Source organism: Mirounga leonina, unplaced genomic scaffold (assembly GCF_011800145.1).
Source record: "Mirounga leonina isolate KUSES-001 unplaced genomic scaffold, KU_Mleo_1.0 Mir_173, whole genome shotgun sequence".
In the NCBI taxonomy this organism is placed as follows: Eukaryota; Metazoa; Chordata; class Mammalia; order Carnivora; family Phocidae; genus Mirounga; species Mirounga leonina.
Genome location: NW_023270447.1, coordinates 58,831,361 through 58,858,326, shown reverse-complemented (window position 1 = coordinate 58,858,326; position 26,966 = coordinate 58,831,361). Strand labels below are relative to the sequence as shown.

Sequence of the window (26,966 nt, the reverse complement as noted above, 5' to 3'; positions counted from 1 at the left end):
ATATATATATATATATATATATATATATATATATATATATATATAAGCGCTTAGCACTGTGGGAAATATGTAAGTGAATTAAGGACAGTATGTTATAATGGAAAGGGTATAGGCTTTGAAGTCAAATGAATCTGGATCCAAATCCTACTTTGGAAATTCCCTTAATTTCTCTAAGCCTAGTTTTCTCATCTAAATGGAGAAAATATGATTACAGAATTGTGAGAATTACAGCTAACATATAAGCACCAAGCATAGCACTTATCCCACAGTAGGTGTTTATACTGGTAGCTATGATTTTTATAATGGGAGAAAGTCTTTGCCCTCAAGTAGGATAGAAAAGACAAATAATTATGATTTTTTAATTGGGATATTTATAGGATATGGGAGATGGCAACAGATCGCAATTCTTCACCCTTTATGGAATCCATGCCCTTTGAAATAGAACTTTGCAATATGCTCCCAATGTGGACTCAGGTGTGTGACTTGTTTTGTCCAATGAAGATGCTGGCCAAGCAAACTTGAATATAAGCAGAATCATGAAAAGCACTTGTGCAAATGGCTGGCATACTCTTGCTGTTCTGGTATCATCACATCCAGGCTAGTCTGCTGATCCCAGAAGAAGGGTGAGAAGCAGCTGGAGCAAAGCCTCCCAGCAAAGCCCAACCTAGATCAGACTACAAGTTGACCTGCCAGATGCATGAGTGAGCCCAAGTGAGACTAGCAGAACTGCCTAACTGGGCTCAGCTCAGCTCAGCCCTGCACTCACACAAGAAACAAATGTTACTGTTGTATGCTTTTGAGGTTTTGTGGTTGGATATTACATAGCCATGGCTAACTAATATATAGGGTTACATCTTCTGTCTTTAAAAACCGAAGATTTTCACTTCCTTGATACTCATGACCAAATGAAAGACGTTAGGGTTTCCCAAGTTAAAGACATACTTATGGAGCATTTCTACTAGATACAATATGGATTCTTAATTCAACTCATTAAACTTAAAAGGTTTTGTTTGATCTTTTATCAAACTGTTTTCTCTTTAACAAATAACTCCTTTGCTTAAAAACTCAGAAGTCTATACTTCACTACAGGTAAAACTATCTGTAGTAGTTAGTAGTACCTAACTGTCTGACTGCTCCAAGTTCAATTAATGTCTACAATTTTATTTTTTTTTAAGATTTTATTTATTTATTTGAGAGAAAGAGAGAGCACAAGCAGGAGGAGGGGTAGAGGGAGAAGCAAACTCTCCACTGAGCAGGGAGCCTGACGCAGGGCTTGATCCCAGCACCCCGGGATCACGACCTGAGCCGAAGGCAGACACTTAACTGACTGAGCCAGCTTATTATTTTTTTAAAGATTTTATTTATTGGGGCACCTGAGTGGCTCAGTCATTAAGCAGCTGCCTTCAGCTCAGGTCATGATCCCAGGGTGCTGGGATCGAGTCCCACATTGGGTTCCCTGCTCAGCAGGAAGCCTGCTTCTCCCTCTCCCACTCCCCCTGCTTGTGTTCCCTCTCTTGCTGTCTCTCTCTCCGTCAAATAAATAAATAAAATCTTTAAAAAAAAAAAAGATTTTATTTATTTGAGATAGAGAGTGAGAAAGAGACAGCACAAGCCGAGGGGGGGCAGAGGGAGAGGGAGAAGCAGGCTCCCACTGAGCAGGGAGCCTGACGTGGGGCTTGATCCCAGGACCCTGGGATCATGACCTGAGCTGAAAGCAGACACTTAACCAACTGAGCCACCCAGGTGCTCCCAATGTCTATAATTTTAAAGAGTCACGGAAATGGTTCAAGCCCAGAAAAGTCCAGATCACTACTGTATATGAGAAATACTCTTCTTAATTATATCAATACTCTATAGGCACTAACAAGAGCTATGTTTGTCCGCTGTAATTATTGACAAACTACTTTAAGAGAAATAAGGGATGGTGTTCACATTATTGTAAAGAGCAGCATTCCACCAGTCAAGAAAAATCTACTAAATGTCATCTAAGTTCCCAGTGCTGTGCTAGATGTTATTAGTAATTTATTTTCACAATCCTTAGTGAAACCAATAGCTGTACTGCCAAATCCAATTATAGGATAAACATAGGATTCCCCAGAGATCTATGCCATGATGGCCTTTGCTGATCCCCTTCTGAAAATAACCAAAAGCATTTGGATATTTGGGCTGCATGACCATCAGCCTATTAACATCATAATAAAAATTATTTGTATGATAAGCTATGCCAAGATCTCATCAGTAATATGGGAAATAGACACTCTTTCACAAAGAAGGCACTATATGTTATATATGGCTATGAATAAGCTAACAAACAACAAAAAATACTATTTAAGTGCAACATGGCCAAAAGAATGCTGCATTAAGATCATTCATTTCTGCCATTTCCATTATACCCCACTTCTGAATTTGCAACATGATCACCGATTTTAAAGCATTTTCTTCTTTGTCAGCAAAACCAACATACAAGCCCTTCCAATAAACTTACATTTCAGAGAATAATGATATAACCAGGGAGTACAACAAATACTTTAACAATTATTAGTGTCAGAGCTTTGGCAGATAGAAGACTTGAGAGAAGGACAGAGTTTTGTCTTTGAAGAATTTATAGACTCACTTCTGAGAAAAGAAATACACAGAAAATGTTTTTTGATCTGGAATGCTGGTTATGGGTGTGTTCATTTGTAAAAATTCAGTGAGCTGTACACATTTCGTATGTGTGCTTTTTCTGTTATGTCATACTTCAATAAAAAGTTTAAAAAAATTTTAATAACATTAACAGCAGTACTGAACAGCAGTATTTTTTTTTAAAGATTTTATTTATTTATCTGACAGAGAGAGAGAGAGACAGTGAAAGAGGGAACACAGCAAGGGGAATGGGAGAGGGAGAAGCAGGCATCCCGCTGAGCAGGCAGCCCGATGCGGGGCTTGATCCCAGGACCCTGGGATCATGACCTGAGCTGAAGGCAGACATTTAACAACTGAGCCACCCAGGCACCCCTGAACAGCAGTATTAAATACCAAATGAAAAATACTGACAATTCAAGGAGTTCAGGAAAGCCCAGTCAATGTTAATAATAAAAGGTGTAATAGTTAAAACGTATTAACCAATTACTATATGCCAGACACTGTGCTAAATAAGCATTTTACAAAATCCCTGTGAGATCATTTTATCAGCAAGATCTGCCATAATTACTTACTCCCTCCTCCTTGAAACTCCTTCCTTTCCATTCCAGGCCAATACATTCTCCTGGTTTTCTTCCTAACTCACTAGCCACTCCCTCTTAAAATGCCCTTCTCGGGCGTCTGGGTGACTCAGTTGGTTAAGCGACTGCCTTCGGCTCAGGTCATGATCCTGGAGTCCCGGGATCGAGTCCCGCATCTGGCTCCCTGCTCAGCGGGGAGTCTGCTTCTCCCTCTGACCCTCCTCCCTCTCATGCTCTCTGTCTCTCATTCTCTCTCTCGCAAATAAATAAAAAATTAAAAAAAAAAAAAGATTAAAAAATGCCCTTCTCCTCTGACTTTTTTTTTTCTTTTAGATTTTATTTATTTGACAGAGAGAGACATAACACAAGCAGGGGGAGTGGGAGAGGGAGAAGCCGGCTTCCCGCAGAGCAGGGAGCCCGACGTGGGGCTCGATCCCAGGACCCGGGGACTACGACCCGAGCCAAAGGCAGACGCCTAACGACTGAGCCACCCAGGCACCCTCTCCTCTGACTTTTAAAATTGAAATACTCTAGGCCTCAGACACGGATCCTCTTCTCTATCTAGACTCCCTAGGGCAGATACTATCATTATTATTATTCCCATTTTACAGATGACAACACTGAGACACAGATAAATTCAAATCTAGGCAATCAAGATGTCAGAGCCCATGCTCTTATTCTCATTATTCTGCCTTCTTTACTTCTTTAGCCTTCCATAAAAGAGGCGGGACAGAGCTACACACATTCCACATTCTGGTGCCCTCAGTAACTGGGAAAAGAGACAAAGAGTGAGGCATATGGAACCTTCCATCATCAGATATTAAGGACTAATACCAGGCACCAATCCAGCAGGAAACCAATAATCACAAATTCTGTTAAACAATTTTCCTTCCTAAGTTTCTTCACTTTGTATTTTGGTAATTACTTCCCAAGGAAGATTGTGAACACTTTCTAGAACATAGATTCTCAAATCTAGATGCTCACTTGAATAATCTGGGGAGCTTTTAAAAATACATATGGGCCCTATGAAGACCTACTAAACCTAGGAGATTTCAGGAACCTGTGTTTCTAAGAAGCACCCAAGCAAATTCTGAAGCTGACAGCTCAGTACCTGAATTTAGGAAGCCTTTGTTCTAGAGAGGCTCTGGTCCTCAGAGGCTAAGTAGTGGCTATCATATATTATCTGCCAAGAAGAGGCTGAAAATGAAATGAGACTGGAGAGGTAAACTAATTCCAAGGAGTAATAAGACCAATCAGGACACTACAGCAGTGACAGTGGAATTCTAGATCAGGACACCAAACGTTTATGTCTGTTACCATGAAAGAGTCTGCAGCCAAGTGATGCCATCCCTTAGCTTAGGAAGGGGTCATCCAGGCAGCAAGAATCAATATAATATTTGAGCACTCATATTTTAAGAGTACTCACAAAGTATTATGAGGGAATCCAAGAGTATTAAGAGATATGGCCATTGTTCCCAGGCAAGAGAAGAAAGCATTGTTAACACTGCCATTTTTGCATAAATATAAATGCATATACAAGTAATAATTACTATGGAACCAAAAATGCTGAAACTAAGGCAAAGAAGCCACTTCAATATGCTTACTTAAGTCTTACCTCTGTAAGTGCATGCAACTGTCCTTGATGTACACACACACCCATGAACCTATGAAACAAAACACATATTTTTAAACAAATGAAAATACCACAACTGCCATATTGAGAAACTAGTTTAGTTACTCATGCATTAGAAACAATCCAATACCTGTGAAGTCTCCTGGGTTCCTGTACAACCCTGCAGCCTCTCTAACTTTGATACCAGGCTGGTAAATTTCTAAGTTTACCATGAAACATCTGGTTGTGGCAAGATCTAGTGGTAAAAAGCAACTGTGGAAGAGAGAAAGGAGTAAGCTTTAAAAATAGCATGGTATATTAGAAAAGGCACCAAAGCACCAAACTGGAAGTAAGGAAACTTGATGCTGGTTTCAGCTCCACTGCTTTCTGACTACATGCTCACAAAAAAAAAAAAAAAGAGAGAGAGAGAGATACTAACCCTATCTGAAGTTCAGTTTCCTCATCTAGAAAGTAAGTTGGACTTCCCAAGCTGAAGGTCTGTAGTTTACAAACTACCAACTATGAGAGAGAGAGGGAAAAAAAGCCCACATTTGCTGGAAGAGAAAGGACTAACTTCCTTAACATTAAAAGAACTCTTCCAAATATGTAAAAAAAGAACTCAGTAGAAAAATAAGCAAGGGGTGCCTGGGTGGCTCAGTCAGTTAAGCGTCTGCCTTCGGCTCAGGTCATGATCCCAGAGTCCTGGGATCAAGCCCCGTGTTGGGCTCCCTGCTCAGAAGGGAGCCTGCTTGTCCCTCTCTCTCTACCCCTCCTCCTGCTCTTGTTTGCTCTCTCTCTCAAATAAATAAAATCTTAAAAAAAAAAGAAAAAGAAGAAAAAAATGTATATAATTCATAGAAGAGTAAGTAAAATGTCTAGTAAAAATATCAAAATACTCTAATTCACTTATAATTAAAGAAATATACATTAAAAGAAGATATTGCTTTTAAATCTATCAAATGAACAAAGATTAAGATTGATCATGCTCAGTGTTGCCCAGAAGGTGAAGAAAACAGGAACAGGAAACACTGTTAAGTTCTTGGCACAACTTTTTCAAAGGGTAATTGATTATATCTAGCAAACATTTTAATTGCTCCAACAACTCCACTTCTCAGAATTTATGTTACAAATATACTCAATTTGGGTACATATAAAAGGACACCTACTTCACCACTGTATATCTAAATACCTGCCAATAAAAAACTAGTTAAATATTTATGGCATATTCATAGATTGGAATACTATATAGCCATTAAAAAAGAATGGAGTAGATCTTTATGCACTGATATGGGAAGATATCCAAAATATACTGTTAAAACAAAACAGTGAGCTACAAATCCCACTTATATAAAAAAAAGTTTGTATATTAATAGAAAATGTCTAGGAAGTACTACTACTAAGTACTATATGGTATCATTTATATGTGGAATCTACAAAACAAACAAAACAAAAACAGACTCATAGGGCGCCTGGGTGGCTCAGTTGTTAAGCGACTGCCTTCAGCTCGGGTCATGATCCTGGAGTCCCGGGATCGAGTCCCACATCAGGCTCCTTGCTCAGCAGGGAGTCTGCTTCTCCCTCTGACCCTCCTCCCTCTCATGCTCTCTCTCATTCTCTCTTGCAAATAAATAAAATCTTAAAAAAAAAAAAACAGACTCATAAATACAGAGAACAAATTGGTGGTGGTTGTGGGGTGGGGGGTTCAGAAATGGGAGAAACAAGTGAAGGGGATTAAGAGGTACAAACTTCGAGTTATAAATAAGTCATGGGGATATAAAGTACAACATAGAGAATACAGTCAATAATATTGAAATAATTTTGTGTGGTGACAAATGATAACTACACTTATGGTAAGCATTTTGTAATATATATAAATGTTGAATCACCATGTTGTACACCTGAAACTGATACAATACTGTATATCAACAACACTTCAATTTATTTTATTTTATTTAAGATTTTATTTATTCATTTGACAGAGAGAGAGAGAGAGCACAAGCAGAGGGAGAAGCAGGCTTCCCGCAGAGCAGGGAGCCCGATGTGGGACTCAATCCCAGGACCCTGGGATCATGACCTGAGCCGAAGGTAGACACTTAACCGATTGAGCCACCCAGTCGTCCCTCAACTATACTTAAATTTAAAAAAAGAAAAAAAAGAAGAGGGGAAGACACTTGAGAGATATCTGGGGAGAAGGCCAAGTAAACACAGAGGCAGAGATAGGAGTTATGCTGCCATAAACCAAAGAATGTCTGGAGTCACCAAAAGTCAGAAGAAACAAGAGAGAATTCTCCCCTACAGCCTCCAGAGGAAGTGTTGCCTATCAACACCTTGAATTCAGACTTCAGAACTGTGAGAGAATAAATTTAGACAAGTTTATGGTAATGTTAGGCAGTCCCAGGAAATGAATACAATGCATGACTGATTTTCTACAAAGGTAGGTGCAAAGGCAATTCAGTAGAGCAAAAATAGTGTTTTCAACAAAGGGAGCTTGAACAACTGGATTGGAACTGGAAAACAAATAAATTTGGATTAATACCTTTTAGCATATATAAAAATTGACTTAAAATGGATCGTAAACCTAAATGTAAAACCAAATCTATAAAATATCTGCAAGAATTCATAAAAGAAAACCTTTGTGACCTTCTATTAAGCAAAGGTTTCTTAGACATGACACCAAAGCACACTCTATAAAATTAAAAATTAATTAGACTTCTTTTTTTTAATATTTTATTTATTTGAAAGTGAGCGAGACAGAGAACACAAGCAAGGGGAGCAGCAGAGGGAGAGGGAGAAGCAGGCTCCCCACTGAGCAGGGAGCCTGATGTGGGGCTTGATTCCAGGACTCTGGGATCATGACCTGAGCCAAAGGCAGACGCTTAACCACTGAGCCACCCAGGCACCCCAATTAATTAGACTTCTTAAAATCAAAATCTTGTGCTCTTCTTTGTGTTTTTAGGACTTTTTATTTATTTGAGAGAGAGAGAACAGAGCGTGCGAGAACACGAGTGGGGGGCACAGAGGGAGAGGGAGAAGCAGGCTCCCCACTAAGCAGGGAGCCCAATGCAGGGCTCAATCCCAGGACCCTGGGATCATGACCTGAGCTGAAAGCAGATGCCCAACCGACTAAGCCACCCAGGTGCCCCATCTTGAGCTCTTACGACACTGTTAAGAGAATGAAAAGACAAGTCATAGACTGCAGTGCATATATCTAAGAAAGGATTCATGTTTAAATTTTGTTTTAAGATTTATTTACTTATCTTAGAGGGGGAAGGGGCAAAGGGTGAGAGAGAATGCTGAGTGCAGAGCCCAATACAGGGCTTGATCCCACAACCCAGAGATCGCAATCCAAGCCAAAATCAAGAGTCTGACGCTCAACTGACTGAGCCACCCATCCCATGTTTAGATTTTTTTTTTTTTTTAAGATTTTATTTATTTTCATGAGAGATAGAGAGAGAGAGAGGCAGAGGCAGAGGGAGAAGCAGGCTCCCGGCAGAGCGGGGAGCCCGATGTGGGACTCGATCCCAGGACCCTGGGATCATGACCTGAGCTGAAGGCAGACGCTTAACCGACTGAGCCACCCAGGCGTCCCTAGATTTTTTTTTTTAATCTCTCAAAATACAATAATAACCCAATTTAAAAAATAGAACAAGACTCAGATAGACAATTCACTAAAGAAGATGTACAGATGGAAAATATGTACATGAAAAGATGCTCAAAATCGTTAGGGAAATGCAAATCAAAACCATAAGATATAGTATACACCTATTAGAATGTCTAAAATTAAAGACTTTCAGTATACCAAATATTGGTAAAAATGAAGAGCAACCGGAATACCCATGCAGTGCTGGTGGGAATATGAAATGGTACAACCACTTTGGAAGACACTGAGGTAGTTTCTTAAATAAACATGTACCTATCACATGATCCAGCTATTCCACTCCTAGGCATTCAACCCAAAAGAAGTGAAAGCATATATCAACACAAAACTTGTACACAAATACCCATTAGCAGTTGAAGGGATAAACAAATTATGGTATTCATACAATAGACTACTACTCAGCTACAAAAAGGAATGAACCAGTGATACATGCAACAGTGGATAAATCTCAAAATAATTATGCTGAGTGAAAAATCTGGACCCAAAAAAAGTACATACTGTACCATTCCATTTATATAAAAGTCTATGAAGTAAAATCAATCTATAGTGAAAAAAGCAGATCAATATTTGCCTGAGAAGGGTGGAGGTTATGGGAGTGCAAAGATGAGGGAGGAAATTTTGAGGGAGGATGGATATGTTCACTATCTCATGGTGATGGTTTCATGGGTGTATATACATTTGTCAAAACTTATCGCAGTGCATGCTTTAAATGTGCAGTTTATGGGGGGTGGGAGGATGGGTTAGCCTGGTGATGGGTATTAAAAAGGGTACGTTCTGCATGGAGCACTGGGTGTTATACGCAAACAATGAATCATGGAACACTACATCAAAAACTAATGATGTAATGTATGGTGATTAACATAACATAATAAAAATAAATAAATAAATAAATAAATATGCAGTTTATATGTTGTTTAAATCTCAAAAAAGCTATAAAACAAAGAAGAAAAATAGTAAGTAGTACTGACGAGGTAAGGGGTAATTTTTATTTTTTAGTGTACACATTTATGTTATATTTGAAGTTTTTTCAACCAACAGGTTATATTTATATACAAAAATAATTTAAAAATAAAAACCATAAAAAATGATTATTACTGATGATCATTAAAGTGGGAGAAGATAAATGTCACAAGGTCAGTGACAATTGGGTTTGGGTTGCCAAGAAGGAAGTCTCATTAACAATGCCCTCAAGGGTGGCTCAGTTGGTTAAGCATGTGACTCTTGATTTCGGCTCAGGTCATGATCTCAGGGTTGTGAGATGGAGCCCCGGGTTGGACTCCGACTCAGTGGGGAGTCAGCTTGAGATTCTCCCCCTCACACTCTGCCCTTCCCCGACACTCACTCTCTCTCAAATAAATAAATCTTAAAACAAAAACAAAAACCTACAATGTCCTCCAGTCTCAAGTAAGCTCTAGTTTAGAAGGGCAAAGAAAAGGGGAGACTGACTACAAGTGAGAGTAAAGGCAAAGCAGTGATAAGGCTGGAAAGGACCATAAAGTTCCATGAAGGCAGAGTCCAGGTCATATTCTTCCTTGTGTTCATAGCACCCACAGTGCTATGAATACAGTGCCCAGCAAATAGTATGCACATGCAGTAAATGATTGTTGAGTGAAAAGGAACTGAGTGAGGGAGAATGTGTGGTTGGCTGTAACATCACAGTAGAGTTTTAAAGACATGCCACTTCGACCAAAATTACTAATATGGAAATTTCAGAGTTTCTCCAAGAGGTGGTTTCTGGACCACTAGTTTTCTCTAAGTGCATCCAGAGACTTGGTGGGAACTTGAGAAAGGAAAAGAACCCAAGGAAAGATCTAGGCAGTACTGAAATAGGATGCAGGCGCCAATGACCAGTTGAAACTTACCTCTGGCTTGGGCATAAATGGGAAGCAAATTAGTAAAGAGTTAAAAGGCTCTGAACTTAGAGGGTGTGGGCTCAAATCCCACCTCCACTCTACTGGGCAAGCATTAGTTTCCCTTTCTGTAAAATAGGATAACATTGTCCACAACACAAGGTCACTGGAAGAGATTAATGAAATAATGAATATAAAGTCCAAAGAACAGTGACTGGTACACAATAAGAGTTCAAAAAAAAAAAAAGTAATTATTATAATTATAACTTAAACGTGGACCAGGTGAGAATCAAATTCAGTCACAAGGTGAATGGGCAGGAAAGCTTCTTTCTTTTTTTCTTTTAAAGATTTTATTTTTAGGCTCCGGACTGAGGCTGCCTGGGTAAGGCTCCCCAGGTTGCTCTGTCCACCGATTCATGATTTTCTGCCATTTTTGACAAAAATGGCAACTAATGGTGCTGTTCTGAAGAGACTGGAACAGAAGGGTTCAGAAGCAGATCAAATTATTGAATACTTAAAGCAGCAAGTTGCTCTTTCTTATGGAGAAAGCAATTTTGCAGGCAACTTTGAGAGAAGAGAAGAAACCTCGAGTTGAAAACACTAAATTAGGGGCGCCTGGGTGGCTCAGTTGTTAAGCGTCTGCCTTCGGCTCAGGTCATGATCCTGGGGTCCTGGGATCAAGCCCCGCATCGGGCTCCTTGCTCAGTGGGAAGCCTGCTTCTCTCTCTCCCACTCCCCCTGCTCGTGTTCCCTCTCTCACTGTGTCTCTCTCTTCAAATAAATAAATAAAATCTTAAAAAAAAAGAAAATGCTAAATTAAAGAAAGAAACTGAAGAATTGAAACAAGAGCTAATTCAGGCAGAAATTCAAAATGGAGTGAAACAAATACCATTTCCATCTGGTACTCTGCTGCAAGCTAATTCCACAGTTTCTGAAAATGGGATACAGTCTAGACCAATAACAACTATAACTTCTGGTGCCAAAGAACAGATAGGAGGAGGAGCAGAAGAAAAGAAGATGAAAGAGAAAACTGAAGTGAAAGGAGAGAAAAAGGAGAAAAAACAGCAGTCAGTAGCAGGAAGCACTGACTCTAAGCCAGTAGATGTTTCTCATCTGGATGTTCGAGTTGGTTGTATCATCACTGCCAGAAAACACCTGATGCAGATTCTTTATATGTGGAAGAAGTAGATGTTGGAGAAACAGCCCCAAGAACAGTTGTCAGTGGCCTGGTGAATCGTGTTCCTCGAACAGATGCAAAATCGGATGGTGATTTTACTTTGTAACCTGAAACCTGCAAAGATGAGGGGAGTAAATATCTCAAGCAATGGTGATGTGTGCTAGTTCACCTGAGAAGGTTGAAATCTTGGCACCTCCTAATGGGTCTGCTCCTGGAGACAATTGTTTTTGATGCTTTTCCTGGAGAACCTGACAAAGAGCTGAATCCTAAGAAGAAGATTTGGGAGCAGATCCAACCAGATCTCTTTACTAATGATGAGTGTGTAGCTACAAAGGAGCTCCCTTTGAGGTGAAACGGAAGGGAGTGTTTAGGGCTCAAACTATGACCAACAGTGGAATAAAATAAAATACTTCATTTACTGAACTACATTGGAGAAAATTTTAATAACAATAAAAAGAAATATATTTGTCACTTGTACCTAAAATTAAAAAAAAAAAGATCTTATTTTTAAATAATCTCTACACCCAAATAGGGCTCGAACTCATGACCCCAAGATCAAGAGTCCCATGCTCCATCGACTGAGCCAGACAGGCACCCCAAAAAGCTGGTTTTTATGTGCCCACTCTCCTCTTCATTCCCTAACCCTTGTCCCTACCTCCACTTCCTGCTTTGGAAAAGTGGGACATTTAACTTCATTCATCTGTCAGTGTCTTTACTATGAAAATCACGACCTAATATGGAAGAGGGTGAGTAGGAGGAATGTGGGGCAGGTAGAAGTCTAACAAATAATGAACATAATACAGAGTGCTGGAAGACTGAATCTGGAATGCTGACGGTTTCTGGCCAGCATGGCAGTGTCTATAACCTACGCAGAAAGAGCATTTGAGAGTGTCAATTACTGTCAGACAAACTAGTTGGGTAAAAAAGAGGAGGCTGGGGGCGCCTGGGTGGCTCAGGTGGTTAAGCGCCTGCCTTCAGCTCAGGTCATGATCCTAGGGTGCTGGGATCAAGCCCCACATTGGGCCCCCTACTCAGTGGGGAGCCTGCTTCTCCCTCTGCTGCTCCCCTGCTTGTGCTCTCTGTCAAATAAATAAATTCAATCTTAAAAAAAAAAAAAAAAAGGAGGACGCTGTAGTGGAACAGAGGAAATATGAAGAAGATAATGAGAAAACAATTAATCTGAGGGAGTTGCAGTTGTTACAGGTATCTTTAAAATAGGTCCCTTTTGGGGGCGCCTGGGTGGCTCAGTTGGTTAAGCGACTGCCTTCGGCTCAGGTCCCTGGAGTCCCGGGATCGAGTCCCGCATCGGGCTCCCTGCTCAGCAGGGAGTCTGCTTCTCCCTCTGACCCTCTTCCCTCTCATGTGCTTGCTCTCTCTCATTCTCTCTCTCTCAAATAAATAAATAAAATCTTTAAAAATAATAATAATAAAAAAATAAAATAAAATAGGTCACTTTTCTCTAAGTATCTGTACAACTCCCCAGTCACTGGAATTATGAGAATCAGCATGCCATTCATTTATTAAACAATTATTTTTTTAATTTACTTTTTATTTTTTATTTAAATTTGTTAGTTAACATATAGTGTATATTGGTTTCAGAAGTAGAATTTAGTGATTCATCACTTACATATAACATCAGTGCTCATCCCAACAGATGCCCTCCTTAATGCCCATCACCCGTTTGGCCCACCTCCCTTCCAGCAACTTTCAGTTTATTCTCTATAGTTAACAGTCTCTTATGGCTTGCCTCCTTTTCTGTTTTTATCTTATTTTTTTTTCCCTTCCTTTCCCGTATGTTCACCTGTTTTGCTTCTTAAAATTCCACATATGAGTGAAATAATACGCTATTTGCCTTTCTTTGCCTGATTTATTTTGCTTAGCATAATACCCTCTAGTTCCAGCCACATCATTGCAAATAAACAATTCTTTATTGAGTGGCTACTATGTGCAAGGCTTTAGGGACAGGACAGTGAATAAAACAAAGTCCCTGCTCTCACAGAACTTTTATTCTAGGGTTCATTCTGTTGGAAGGCAATTGTAATAAAAAGTTAAGTGGGTATTTTGCAGAATGTGGCTAAACTGTATGCATAAATAGCTGTTTTTAGTGAGCCTCCTATAGAAAGGATGCTTCTCTTGAGATTAAGTAGTATCCCTACCTGAGAATAATTCTATTCCCAGGGCACCTGGGTGGCTCAGTTAGTTAACCGTCTCCCTCTGGCTCAGGTCCTGATCCCAGGATGCTGGGATCAAGCCCCATGTCAGGCTCCCTGCTCAGCAGTGTCTGCTTCCCCCCCTCTCCTCCCCACTCATGCTCTCTCTCACTATCTCTGTCTCTCTCTCTCTCAAATAAATAAATAAAATATTAAAAAAAGAATAATTCTATTCCTATTACCCCACCATAGCAAAAAGAGATAAAGTAAAATATGATAAGCTACATTTCTTTCTTCATTATGGCTTTCCAAACCGTATCAGGCCCTACCAGGGGTGGCTAACTATGGCCCACTATTTTTTATAATTTTTTAAAGATTTTATTTATTTATTTATTTATTTATTTATTTATTTATTTATTTAAAAGATTTATTTATTTATTTGAGAGAGTGAGAATGAGAGAGAGTACATGAGAGGGGGAAGGGTCAGAGGGAGAAGCAGGCTTCTCGCTGAGCAGGGAGCCCGATGTGGGATTCGATCCCGGGACTCCAGGATCATGACCTGAGCCGAAGGCAGTTGCTTAACCAAATGAGCCACCCAGGCGCCCTAAAGATTTTATTTATTTATTTTTGTGCACGCACACACAAGAGACAGAGAGGGGGAGGGAGTGCATGAGCAGGAGGGAGGGGCAGAGGGAGAAGCAGACTCCCTGCCGAGCAGGGAGCCCAATGAGGGACTCCATCCCAGGACCCTGGGACTATGACCTGAGCAGAAGGCAGACGCCTAACCGACTGAGCCACCCAGGCGCCCACTTTTTATAATTTTTTATTGGAATACAATCATGGTATTGTCTTTGACAGCTCAGTTGTGACAGAGACTGTATGACTTGCAAAGACTAGAATATTTACTGTCTAGTCCTTTACAGAAAAAGTTTGCTGACCCTTGCACTAGAGCAAAGGGATCTAACCATTCCCATCTAGGGGAACTTAAGCAAGTTACTTAATCTTTATAAATCTTAATGTCCTCAGCTACAAAAATGGACCCAAAAATAACACCATCTTAGAGGCTTCTTAGGAGGATTAAATGGAATAGTTCAGGTATAGTATTTAGCAATGTCTAACCCATGCTCAAATAAAACTTAGCGGCTTTTAATTGATCATCCTTAATGATCCTAAATTATGCCATCCCTTACATGGCTATTAGGGTCACCTTCCAAAACACAAAATATGTCATTACCTTCTTCATAACGCTTCAAAGCCTCCCTTCTGCCTATAATATAATGTTGAAATTCCTTACCACAGTATTTAAAACTTGATCTGCTCCAACTTATCTTTGGATCCTCGTATTTTCCCATAAGCCTTATTCTTTGCCCATCTCTTCATCTCCTCTGGTTCTATCTTACAAATACACTTAAATTTCCCCCCATCTTAAAAAATGCTTCTCTTGCCTCCTCCCTAAAATAGGATACTAATTCACTCTTTTCATTTGTTACCAAACTTTAATAGGTTACATTCACTATCTACATTTTTTTAACCTTCACTCATTCTTAAACTCATTACAATTGGCCTTCTGCCCATATCACTCTTTTGTAACTTCCTTACTATGAAGGATTCAGAGTTTTATTTATTTCTGCATTTCTAATACCTAGCATAGTATCTGGCACATAGTAAGAAAGCTCTCAGTAAAGATTTGTTGAATGGCATGAGTGATTTTTAGGACCTACAAACTTAAGTTCAAGCTCTTCTCTGAGTTGGAAGACTATTTTATTTCATTTTACTGAAAATCATCCTTCCAGGATCAGCTAAAACTTCATCTTCTCTACGTTGATCCCCTGGATATCTTCAGCTAGCATTATTCCTCTCTCTTCCTCCTCCTCCCCCCAACAATACTGCTATGCACTTTTCACCCTGCTTTGAAAGACTGCTCATAAGCCTAACAGGTGGTCCAGTGTCTGAAGTAAGATTGCTTATATTTGAATCCTGGCTCTGCCATTTCATGATAACCTCTCCATATTTTAGTTTCTTCACATGCAAAATGGAAGTATTACTATTACCTAACCCAAATGGTTATTGTGAAGATGAAATGACATAACTTGGGCTCCTGGAACATAATAAGCACTAGAATATATTAGTTATTCTTCTTCCTCTTTTAACATTTCTAACTCCTTCTCCAGGCTGGAATATGAGAAAGATTTTCAAGAATACAGATCTCTTCTCACTTGTTTCTTTATGCAGTGCCTGATACACAATGCTTTGCACATAAGATACTAAACAAACACTTCTTTAATGCAAAAGCAATAATCACCAAATCAGCTTGACAATGTAAATTCATTTTCTAAGAAAGAACATTTAGAGGCAGGTACAAGGCTGGAAAGCCAAGAGGTATTTGTTTTACTTAATCAAATATTTATATAGAACCTAGGCAATAGGATTCTACTAGCAAAACAAGGACTACATTTTAAAGTCATGGGCCTCCTAGAAGCTGAGAAGACCTGCTTTGGGTGTGATACACCCCCACAGGCCCACCATTCACTATGACCACATCATCCACAGAGATGTCACAGCTAGCACATTCAGGCAGGCACTGGCTTCATGTGACAGTTTTCTGCCTACCTTCACCCCCCCACACCTGGGACTCATATCACCACATCACAGTGTACTAGCACAACTCTACTTCTACGTGAAACTTTTCTGCCTGACCTCCTCAACCTCACTTCCTTTCCACCACCCACCACATCCAAAACAGTGTCACAGAGCTCACAAGCTAAGACAGGCAATAGCTTTACATTGGAAGAAGAGCTTGAGCAGAGTTCATTATTCCAGTTGCTATAAAAACCATATACTTTAAGAGGGAAATATTACTCCTCCTTAACAGGGAGGTGATATATGTCTAGAAAAGTATTTAATGCCAACAGTAAGTTTTCACTGAAACTGTTACTGTTAATTATATTAAAATATAAGTTGTGGATGAAGCCTCAAATCGTTTTTGGTATGAGACCAGACCTAAAAAAATACATTTTGAATGATTCTTACTCCCACTACCACCACCCAAAATCATACCAGCTAGAATTACTTAGCTCAGGAAGAGAGCACTTTGTTAATGCATGTGCTCGAGACTGAGTGATTACTGAAATTTATTATTTTTAGTTTCATACTACACACACACTCGTGTTAAGAAGTAGGAAACGTTGTTGTTGTTTTTTAGACCAGTGCTTCCTAAATTTTAATGTGCAAACAAATCACCTGAGAATTATGTAAATTGCAGGTTCCAATTCTATAGGTCGGGGCAGGGGGAAGCTGGGAGTCTGTATTTCTTCCTTTTTTTTTTTTTAAGATTTTATTTATTTATTTGAGAGAGAGGGAGAGCACAAAGGGAGAGTGAGAGGGAGAACCAGACTCCCTACTGAGCAGAGAGCCTGATGTGAGACTTGATCCCAGGACCCTGAGATCATGACCTGAGCCAAAGACAGACGCTTAACTGACTGAGGCACCCAGGTGTCCCGAGTCTGAATTTCTTTTTTTTTTTTAATCTTTTTTTTATTCTTATGTTAATCCCCATACATTACATCATTAGTTTTAGATGAAGTGTTCCATGATTCATTGTTTGTGCATAACACCCAGTGCTCCATGCAGAACGTGCCCTACTCAATACCCACCACCAGGCTAACCCATCCTCCCACCCCCCTCCCCTCTAGAACCCTCAGTTTGTTTTTCAGAGTCCATCGTCTCTCATGGTTCATCTACCCCTCCGATTTCCCCCGCTTCATTCTTCCCCTCCCGCTACCTTCTTCTTCTTCTTTTTTTTTTCTTAACATATATTGCATTATTTGTTTCAGAGGTACAGATCTGAGATTCAACAGTCTTGCACAATTCACAGCGCTTACCAGAGCACATACCCTCCCCGAGTCTGAATTTCTAATAAGCTCCCAGCTGATGCTGATGCTGCTAGATCCCTGGACCACATACTGAGTACCAAGGCTCAGTCTAGACAAAAGACAGCTGATCACCCACTCTAAAGTTAGTAAGACCATAAGAGGAAGCTCCCAACTCTGATACTACTAGTAAACTAGACTTTGACCAGAGACTTAATTTGCCTTAGTCTTTCCTGTAGCGTGATTTACTATTTTCCAAAAAGTGTCATTACCATGCTTTTATATACCCTTTGACTTTTCTCAGGCTGTTTCCACTGCCTAGAATGGCCTTCCCCTCATTTCTACATAGTTAGATTCTACCCACCCTCAAAGCCCAGTTCAAATACTTCCTTTCCCACAAAACAAATCTGGCTCCCTCTAAGTAGAAGTACTTCTGAACTAGCATGCTTCTGAACTACCAAGACACTCCATCTACACCACTCTCCTATGGTATCATCATTTCCTACCTTTAATTATGTTTTATAAAATGAAATGAATTCTCTTGCCTGTCATATGACAGTATATAAATACTTGCTGGGTAAATTTTTTTTTTTAAGATTTTATTTATTTTTCAACAGAGAGAGAGGGAACACAAGCAGGGGGAGTGGAAGAGGGAGAAGCAGGCTTCCCACGGAGCAGGAAGCCCAATGCGGGACTGGATTCCAAGACCCTGGGATCATGACCTGAGCTGAAGGCAGACACCTAACGACTGAGGCACCCAGGCGCCCGCTGGGTAAATTTAAAACATGATTCTGACCACTCAAAAATTATTGAATGCCTACTATGTGGCAGGCACTGGTAATGATTATATAATTATGATAGCAACTGATTCGTAAAGAGCACATACTATGCAGGCATTATTTTTATATTATATTCATTTAATCCTCATAATAATCCAATGAAGTAATACTTTCTTCATCCCAATCATATTGATAAAGAAACTTAGGCTCTGAGAAATAAAGTAACCTGCCCAAAGTTATACAGATAATATGTGGCAGAGCCAGGAATCCAATCTAAACAGTGGGTTCTGTGGGTAATGTTATATTACCTCTCCATATAGTTATAAAAAGCGTAAAAAAAAATGAACAAGACACAATACCTTTCATTAAGAAGCTATTTGCGGGCGCCTGGGTGGCTCAGATGGTTAAGCGTCTGCCTTCGGCTCAGGTCATGATCTCAGGGTCCTGGGATCGAGTCCCGCATCGGGCTCCCTGCTCCTTGGGAGCCTGCTTCTCCCTCTGCCTCTCTCTCTCTCTCTCTCTGTCTCTCATGAATAAATAAATAAAATTTAAAAAAAAAATGTATTTAAAAAAAAAAAAGAAGAAGCTATTGGCTACTCAAAAAGTTTCTGTGGTAGCTCGCAGCTCCTGATCAAAGCCCAAATTCCTTAACATGTTATTCAAGAGTGTGAATGATCTGACCCACATCTCTTCCCTTATCTCCCTATTACATCCATCTACATTCTCTATGTTTTAGTATATAAGCTGCTACTCCTAAAAATGTCCTAAATTCTCCCACTTCCATACTGTTGCTAGAATAAGTCCATCTGGAATCCACTTTTCAAAGCTCTACCAATCCTTAAAAACTCAGTGCAGGGGCACCTGGGTGGCTCAGTCATTAAGCATCTCCCTTTGGCTCAGGTCATGATCCCGGGGTCCTGGGATCGAGCCCTGCATCGGGCTCCCTGCTCCACGGGAAGCCTGCTTCTCCCTCTCCCACTCCCCCTGCTTGTGTTCCTTCTCTCGCTGTGTCTCTCTCTGCCAAATAAATAAATAAAATCTAAAAAAAAAAAAAAACAACTCAGTGCAAGAACATCTCTACAGAATGACAATAACAACACCACCCAACATTTATATACCATTTAGTGTGCCAGGCACTGCCATGTATCAAATCATTTGATTGTTAAAACCGCCCTTTGAGAATGTTTATAATAATTCCTATCACAGAGATATAATTTCAAATGTTTCCCTAATCTTTCTAATCCAAAGTAATCTTTCTCTTCCCTATACATTTATATCACTCTATTTAAAACTCGATTACAACACTTGGGGCGCCTGTGCGGCTCAGTCGTTAAGCGTCTGCCTTCGCCTCAGGTCCTGATCCAGGGTCCTGGGATGGAGCCCCACATCGGGCTCCCTGCTCCGCAGGAAGCCTGCTTCTCCCTCTCCCATTCCTCTTGCTTGTGTTCCCTCTCTCGCTGTCTCTCTGTCAAAAAATAAATAAAATCTTAAAAAAAACTCTATTATAACACTTATCAGGCCTGCCTTCTACATCAAGTTTTATCTACGTCAGCTTCTTCCACTAAATTACTAGGTTCTTGAGGGCAGGGATCTTATACGTGGAAGAGAATGGCTATTTATTCACTAAATTGCTTCCCTTTTCCTCCTTATGTAAACGACATTTCCCAGTGTCTATAACAGTTGGTTAACACCATAATACTGAGCTCTGGACAGTGGTATAGGGGCAGAAATGATTACATCATTTCTAGGCCTGTCCCATAAAAACCTCAACCCTATCCTCTATACTTTCCTCCTTCATCTGTCAGCAAATGCAGAAGATCCAGTGAAGGAATCTGAGGCCCAATCCTAGGCAAAAAAAAAAAGCTCCCCTTCTACCTCTACCTAACATGCATTGAACTAGGACATAAATAAGAAACAAGCCTTTACGGGGCACCTGCCTGGATCGGTTGGTGGAGCATGCAACTCTTGATCTCGGGGTTATGAGTTCAAGGCCCATATTAGGTGTAGAGAGATTACTTAAAAACTTAAAAAAAAAAAAAGAACCCAAGCCTTTAAATCAGTAAGATTTTATGTTGTTTACTACAGTTGTTAACCCTCCCGGAATAAATATACCATGTAGTTTTGTGTCTCTGTATATACCTAAAATACTGCCTTGTTCATAGTTAGCACTTAGTAAATCTATTTACTGAATTCAATTAAAAGTTACATTTCTTAATTCCAAAGAGGGATATTTCCTAAGTTCTACTATTATCCAGCAGTCTCCAAAATGGGGAATGAACATGATTATCCACTGAAGTATGGGAAGAAAATTAGAATTTTTACCTATATTATTTTATATAAAAAGGAGAAAATGAGTTTTAGTAAGATTTAATATAGGTTAATAGTAGCAATTAGAGATGTGCTCAAAATGTTTTCCTAATGGAATACTATGATAGGCAGAAGACGTCCAAAGATATCCATGCTCTAACCCCCAAAACCTGTGACTATGTTGTTATACAGAAGGGAATTGATTAAAGTTGCAGATGGAATTAAGGTTGTTAATCAGCTGACTTTACAAGATTTTTATTTATTTATTTGTCAGAGAGAGAGCACAAGCATGGGGAGCAGCAGAGGCAGAGGGAGAAGCAGACTCCTCACTGAGCAGGGAGCCCGATGCAGGACTCGATCCCAGGACCCTGAGATCATGACCTGAGCCCAAGGCAGACGCTTAACCGACTGCACCACCCAGGCGTCCCTCTAATCAGCTGACTTTAAAATAGGGAGATTATCGGATTATGAAGTGTTACCCCACACTCGCAGTGTTACCACAGTGGTCCCCAAAAGTAGAAGAGGGAAGCCAAAAAGTTAGTATTAGAGGAATACAATATGAAAAAGAATCAGCCGGTCACTGTTGGCTTTGAAGATGGAAGGAGCTACAAGCCAAGGAATGCAAGCCACTAGAAACTGAAAAAAGTAAGGAAACAGATTCTCCCCTAGAGACCCCAGAAAGAAACACAGCCCTCTCAATACCTTGACTTTAGCCCAGTAAGACCCACATCAGACTTCTGACCTATGGAACTGTAAGATAATGAATTTGTGTTGTCTTAAGCCGCTAGGCAATTTGTTATGGCAGCCATAGAAAACTAATGATACATAATAAAAAGAAATTATGGGTTACTATCTTATGCTATGTTTACAGATGTAGGATAGACTTTGGGCTTTGACTCCTTCTAAACAAGCACAAGGAGGAGTGCCTGGGTGGCTCAGTTGGTTGAGCGCCTGACTCTTGATTTCAGCTTAAGTCATGGTCTCAGGGTCATGAGATCAAGCTGCATGTCAGGCTCTGTGCTTAGCAGAGTCTGCTTGGGATTCTCTCTCTCCCTCTCCCTTTGCCCCTCCCTCCGCTCTCTCGCTCTCTCTCAAATAAATAAAAATCTTTAAAAAAAAATAAAAAACAAGCACAAGGAAAATAACATAATTATGTTCCTTGGTAGCATTTGCCTCCTCTCAAATATTTATTGAGCTCACAATTCTGCTCTCAGGGTTAAACATTAAGGTTTAAATACTGTCCCTCCTCAAAAGTTTATTACCTAAACAGAAGAGGGAGAGGTGTGACAGCAGTCTAAAACACATCTAGCTGTTCTCACTCTGGGAAAAAAAAAAACACAAAACACTAACACTACTATTAGTTTTGGACCTGCTCAATACTATATAACAGGACCTAGTTAAGAGTTCTGTGGTCATTATATCAAAGCTGTTCAGAAAATTACTACTTGTTGCTAACCTACAATATACCTAGAAACTGTGCTAAGTGTTTTATATGTATGACCTGAGTTTAATTACCCTCATTTTATCACCTAGGAAAATGACGTTCAGAGCATTTAAATGACTTGACAAAGGTTGGAGATGTACAGGGATCTGGATCTGTTTGGCTCAAAAATCTGTTTTGCTCTGTAACAATGGGTATGAAAGAAGAAAGGCCAATGGTTCAATAACTTCATTTTTGGGGTGCGTGGGTGGCGCAGATGGTTGAGTGACCAACTCTTGGTTTTGGCTCAGTTCATAATCTCAGGGTCATGGGATTGAGCCCTGTGTGGGGCTCCACGCTCAGCATGGAGTCTGCTTGAGACACTTTTTCCCTCTGCCCCTCCTCCCTGCGCACTACTCCAAAATAAATAAATATTTAAAAATAATAAATTCATTTTTATTCATAAAAAAATAACAGCCTATCTGTAAATCAATGAAAATCTAACTGGTTTGCTTTATAAGCCTTTCTACTGCCAACTTTGAGCAATAAGCAGCATCCATGTTATAGGACTTCTTCTGACCTGTACTGGCCTTTCCAGAAAAATGTCTGGCTCCAAAGTTATGGCAAAAACAATTAAGAGGTCTGAAATAAACCTGTAATAGAATATTAAAATGTGAGCAGGATTTTTATATTAATATACTTTCTAAAAGCCCTACACCTGAAGTCTACTTATACTGGTTACTTTTCTTTAAAAAAGTTTTTCCATGGGGCGCCTGGGTGGCTCAGTCGGTTGGGCGACTGCCTTCGGCTCAGGTCATGATCCTGGAGTCACTGGATCGAGTCCTGCATTGGGCTCCCTGCTCGGCAGGGAGTCTGCTTCTCCCTCAGACCCTCCCGACCCTCCCTCCTCTCATGTGCTCTCTCTGTCAGTCTCTCTCTCTCAAATAAATAAATAAAATCTTTAAAAAAAAAAAGTTTTTCCAGAAGTTTTGATATATTTTTATCTGATTTCTTCCCATAATTGAAGGAAAGGCCCTGCAACATACTCAACCAGATTCCACTAAGCTTTAATATGTGACACTAAAATGAACTGCTTTGCATTCTACTCCCAAATAAAGCAAAGTTACCATCACTCTCTTGGACCAGAAAAAATTACCAATAACCAAAAAGGAGAAGAAAGGGCAATGCCTCAGATCTCAAGTCCCAAAAGAGCTATGAATCTAGACCCATAAAAAAAAGCAGTAATATCTTTTGGTAAAGCTTGCGGCGGTTCAAACGTGTTTTAGAGGTATTACATCATGGAAAACTGGTTGTGCTAGGTCCTAGCTATGAGAACTCAAAGAAAACTCAGCTGAACAGACATTAACCACCAAAGCCTCACATCAGGTGACACCAAACAGAGCTGGTTCAGTCTGGCTTTCTCTTTTCTGTCCACAGTTTTTATAGACCGATTTTAAGATAGCTAAAGGCAAGTAAGCATTGCTCACAATCACTAGATCATGTAGATTAGCACTACATATAATAACAAGAGGACCAATGAAGTTTATGGTCTAATTTTGCTTTCTTCTAGTAAAACAATACAAAAATTTTTAAAGTTAAAAAAAAGATCTGCTTGCTTATAAATATTAAACCAGTTTAATAAATAAAAAAAAATCCTAGATTTCTGAGAGAAAAACAAATATTCTCTATTTTGAATAACAACTTGAAAGTAAACTGAGGGGTGCCTGGGTAGCTCAGTCGTTAAGCGTCTGCCTTTGGCTCAGGTCATGATCCCAAGGTCCTGGGATCGAGCCCCGCATCAGGCTTCCTGCTCCATGGGAAGCCTGCTTCTCCCTCTCCCACTCCCCCTGCTTGTGTTCCCTCTCTGGCTGTCTTTCTCTCTGTCAAATAAATAAAACCTTTAAAAAAAAAAAAAAGAAAGTAAACTGAGACTGAGAGTTAAACTCATTCTGTAAGTATTTTATTTCACAGAAAATTTTAAACCACATTGCTCAAAATTGCCATGGAAGCAGCAAAATACTAAATCCCCTGGCAAAGGCAGAACTATTAATACATAAATATGACTTTAAATGTTCCCCCAATTTTTTTTTAATCCAGGAAGTTCAGAAGAGAACTAATATCCACAAATCCAAGTATCTAGATTATCTCAAGCACTGAAAATGCTTCGTCCTCCTTCCCAAATTTATCTTTTATTCTAAGATGACTCATAAACTCACACCCAAATAGTGAAGTATAAACACAAACTTCAATTTATATGAGCATACTTCTGAAACAACACTCACATGATTTACTTCTTCCTCTTCTCCCAAAGTAGAAGAAACGTATAGAGGAAAGAGAACAATTCAATCTAAGAAGCATGCGTCACGAAAATGAATATGTTCCAGGTTTGTCCTCTCTATAGATAAACAGAACACTTAAAAAAATTTTTTTTACTACCTGTCACATATAAACTAAGCACAGTGATAGGCAAAGGAGACTCAGTGGGTGCTAGAGAAATAAACATGATCGTCCCTTCTTCAAGGAGTTCACAGACAAATAATGATAATGATGGATTACATTTATTAAGCACTTACAATGTATCTGATACTATTCTAAGTACTTTACAGGTATTACCTCATTTAGTTCTTATGAAAACATTGTTATAGGTACTATTCTTTTTTTTTTTTTTAAGATTTTTTATTTATTTGAGAGAGAGAGAATGAGAGAGACCATGAGAGGGAAGAGGGTCAGAGGGAAAAGCAGACCCCCTGCTGAGCGGGGAGCCCGATGTGGGACTCGATCCTGGGACTCCAGGATCATGATCTGAGCTGAAGGCAGTTGCTTAACCAACTGAGCCACCCAGGCGCCCTATAGGTACTATTCTTACCTCCATTTCTCAGATAAGAAAACTGAGGAGAGATTGAGTTGCTTGCCCAATGTCACACAACTTGCAAATGGCAGAGTCAGGACTGGATTCTTAACCCTTAAGCTTTATGCTCTATAGCCGCGATATATGATGCTTCAGATGATTAGGACTACAGTAATAACAATAATATATTGGGGCGCCTGGGTGGCTCAGTCGGTTAAGCGGCTGCCTTCGGCTCAGGTCATGATCCCAAGGTCCTGGGATCGAGCCCCGCATCGGGCTCCCTGCTCCACGGGAAGCCTGCTTCTCCCTCCCCCTCCCCCTACTCTCTCTCTCTCTCTCTGTCAAATAAATAAATAAAATCTTTAAAAAAGAAAAAAAGAACAATAATATATTAATAGTTAATGTTTAGTGCCTTGTACTGTGATAAGTTCTTTATCTCGTTTAATTCTCCCATCAAGCTGATACAGTAGTACTATTGTTACTCTTTACTTCATAGATGAGAAAACTGAAGTTATAGAAGTGATATAATTTGCCAAAGGTCTCCTAACTACTGAGAGACACAACTATCCAGAACCTCTCCTCTGAATTCCAGACCTGTTTATCCAACTGCCAACTTGATAACTCCTGATGTCTCATCCCCAAAACCTGCTCCCCAGGCAGTCTTTTCCAATGTAGGGATCAAGCCCCGCATCGGGCTCCCTGCTCCGTGGGAAGCCTGCTTCTCCCTCTCCCACTCCCCCACTTGTGTTCCTGCTCTCGCTAACTCTCTGTGTCAAATAAATAAATAAAATCTTTAAAAAAAATAAAATAAAATAAAAATAAACATTTATGACAATTTTTAAAAAGAGAAAAAAGAAAAAGGAAGGATCTAGAAAGCAATAGGTAGAAAGATGATAGCAGGATGCCTGGGTGCTTATTTGATTTAGTGCAATTCAGTTCAAGTCATGATCTCAGGGTCATGAGAAGGAGCCCAGAGCCGGGCTCCAGGCTCAGCTGGGGGGGGTGGGGGGTCTGCTTGTCCCTCTCCCTCCCTGTGCTCCTCCCCCTCTACCTCCCTCCCTCTGACCCTCCCCACACATGTGTGAGCTCTCTCTCTCTCTAATAGATCTAAAAAATCTTTTTTTTTAATATTTTATTTATTTATTCGACAGAGACATAGCGAGAGAGGGAACACAAGCAGGGGGAGTAGGAGAGGAAGAAGCAGGCTTCCCCGCAGAGCAGGGAGCCGGATGTGGGGCTCGATCCCAGGGTCCTGGGATCAGGACCTGAGCCGAAGGCAGACGCCCAACGACTGAGCCACCCAGGCGCCCCAATCTAAAAAATCTTTAAAAAAAGAAAAAAAAAAGATGATAGCAAGTCCCAGGGTGACTCCTGGGCAACAGTCTAGAGAATAAGTAGTCCAAACTAGAACAGAAGGATCAAGAGCTCCAGGAGAGATGTTGAGGGAAGGATGTTTGAGGAAAGAATATTTAGATTTCCAGATGTGTTTGGCAGAGTGGAAATGCATATTCAGAAGAATTTTACAGTTCTGTCTGAAACTTTGGGAAGAATTAGTGGTGGGCATATAATAACTAAGCAAATGAAAAATTAGGCCAAGCACAAAAAATTGTGCAAGAAATAAAATGTAATTATAATATACTTTTTGGCCTAGTGGTGATTATAATCAGTCATAATAATATAAATGCCAAGACTTGATTTGTTTCTCCTGAATATTAATTTTACCTAAGATTGTCTAAGTTTTTCATTTTAATTCCGGTATAGTTAACATACAGTGTTACATTAGTTTCAGGTGTACAACCACTTGATGGTTTGAAAGAGGGTATAAGGGAAAGATATTAAGGATGATTTCTAGGTTTGTAACCTAAGTAATAATAGTAGTAATGGCAATTCCATTTGCTGAGATGGGAGAAGTCTAGAGAGGAAAAAATGGGGGTGGGGTGGAAAAATAATCAATAGCGGTCCATAATAGGTGCTCAATAAATGGTAGCCATTGTTTACATTAAAAATCATCTTCTCTTATATCTCAGTTTTATCTCAATAAAAATAAATTTTTAAAAAAATCATCTTTCTGGGGTTGTACTACTTTACTACCC

The 26,966-nt window shown here is 39.8% G+C and overlaps 1 protein-coding gene and 1 pseudogene across 3 annotated transcripts in view; one reads left to right on the top strand and one right to left on the bottom strand.

Annotated features, from left to right (window-relative positions):
• TESK2 (testis associated actin remodelling kinase 2) overlaps nucleotides 1-26,966 on the bottom strand; it is a 149,004-nt gene that overhangs the window by 38,394 nt on the left and 83,644 nt on the right. For all 3 annotated transcript variants that reach the window (XM_035018704.1, XM_035018702.1, XM_035018703.1), the window contains one exon: nucleotides 4,819-4,867. In XM_035018704.1, coding sequence (XP_034874595.1) covers nucleotides 4,819-4,867 — 49 coding nt within the window. The remainder of the gene's footprint in view (nucleotides 1-4,818; nucleotides 4,868-26,966) is intronic.
• Nucleotides 10,435-12,125, top strand: LOC118019490 (annotated as a pseudogene).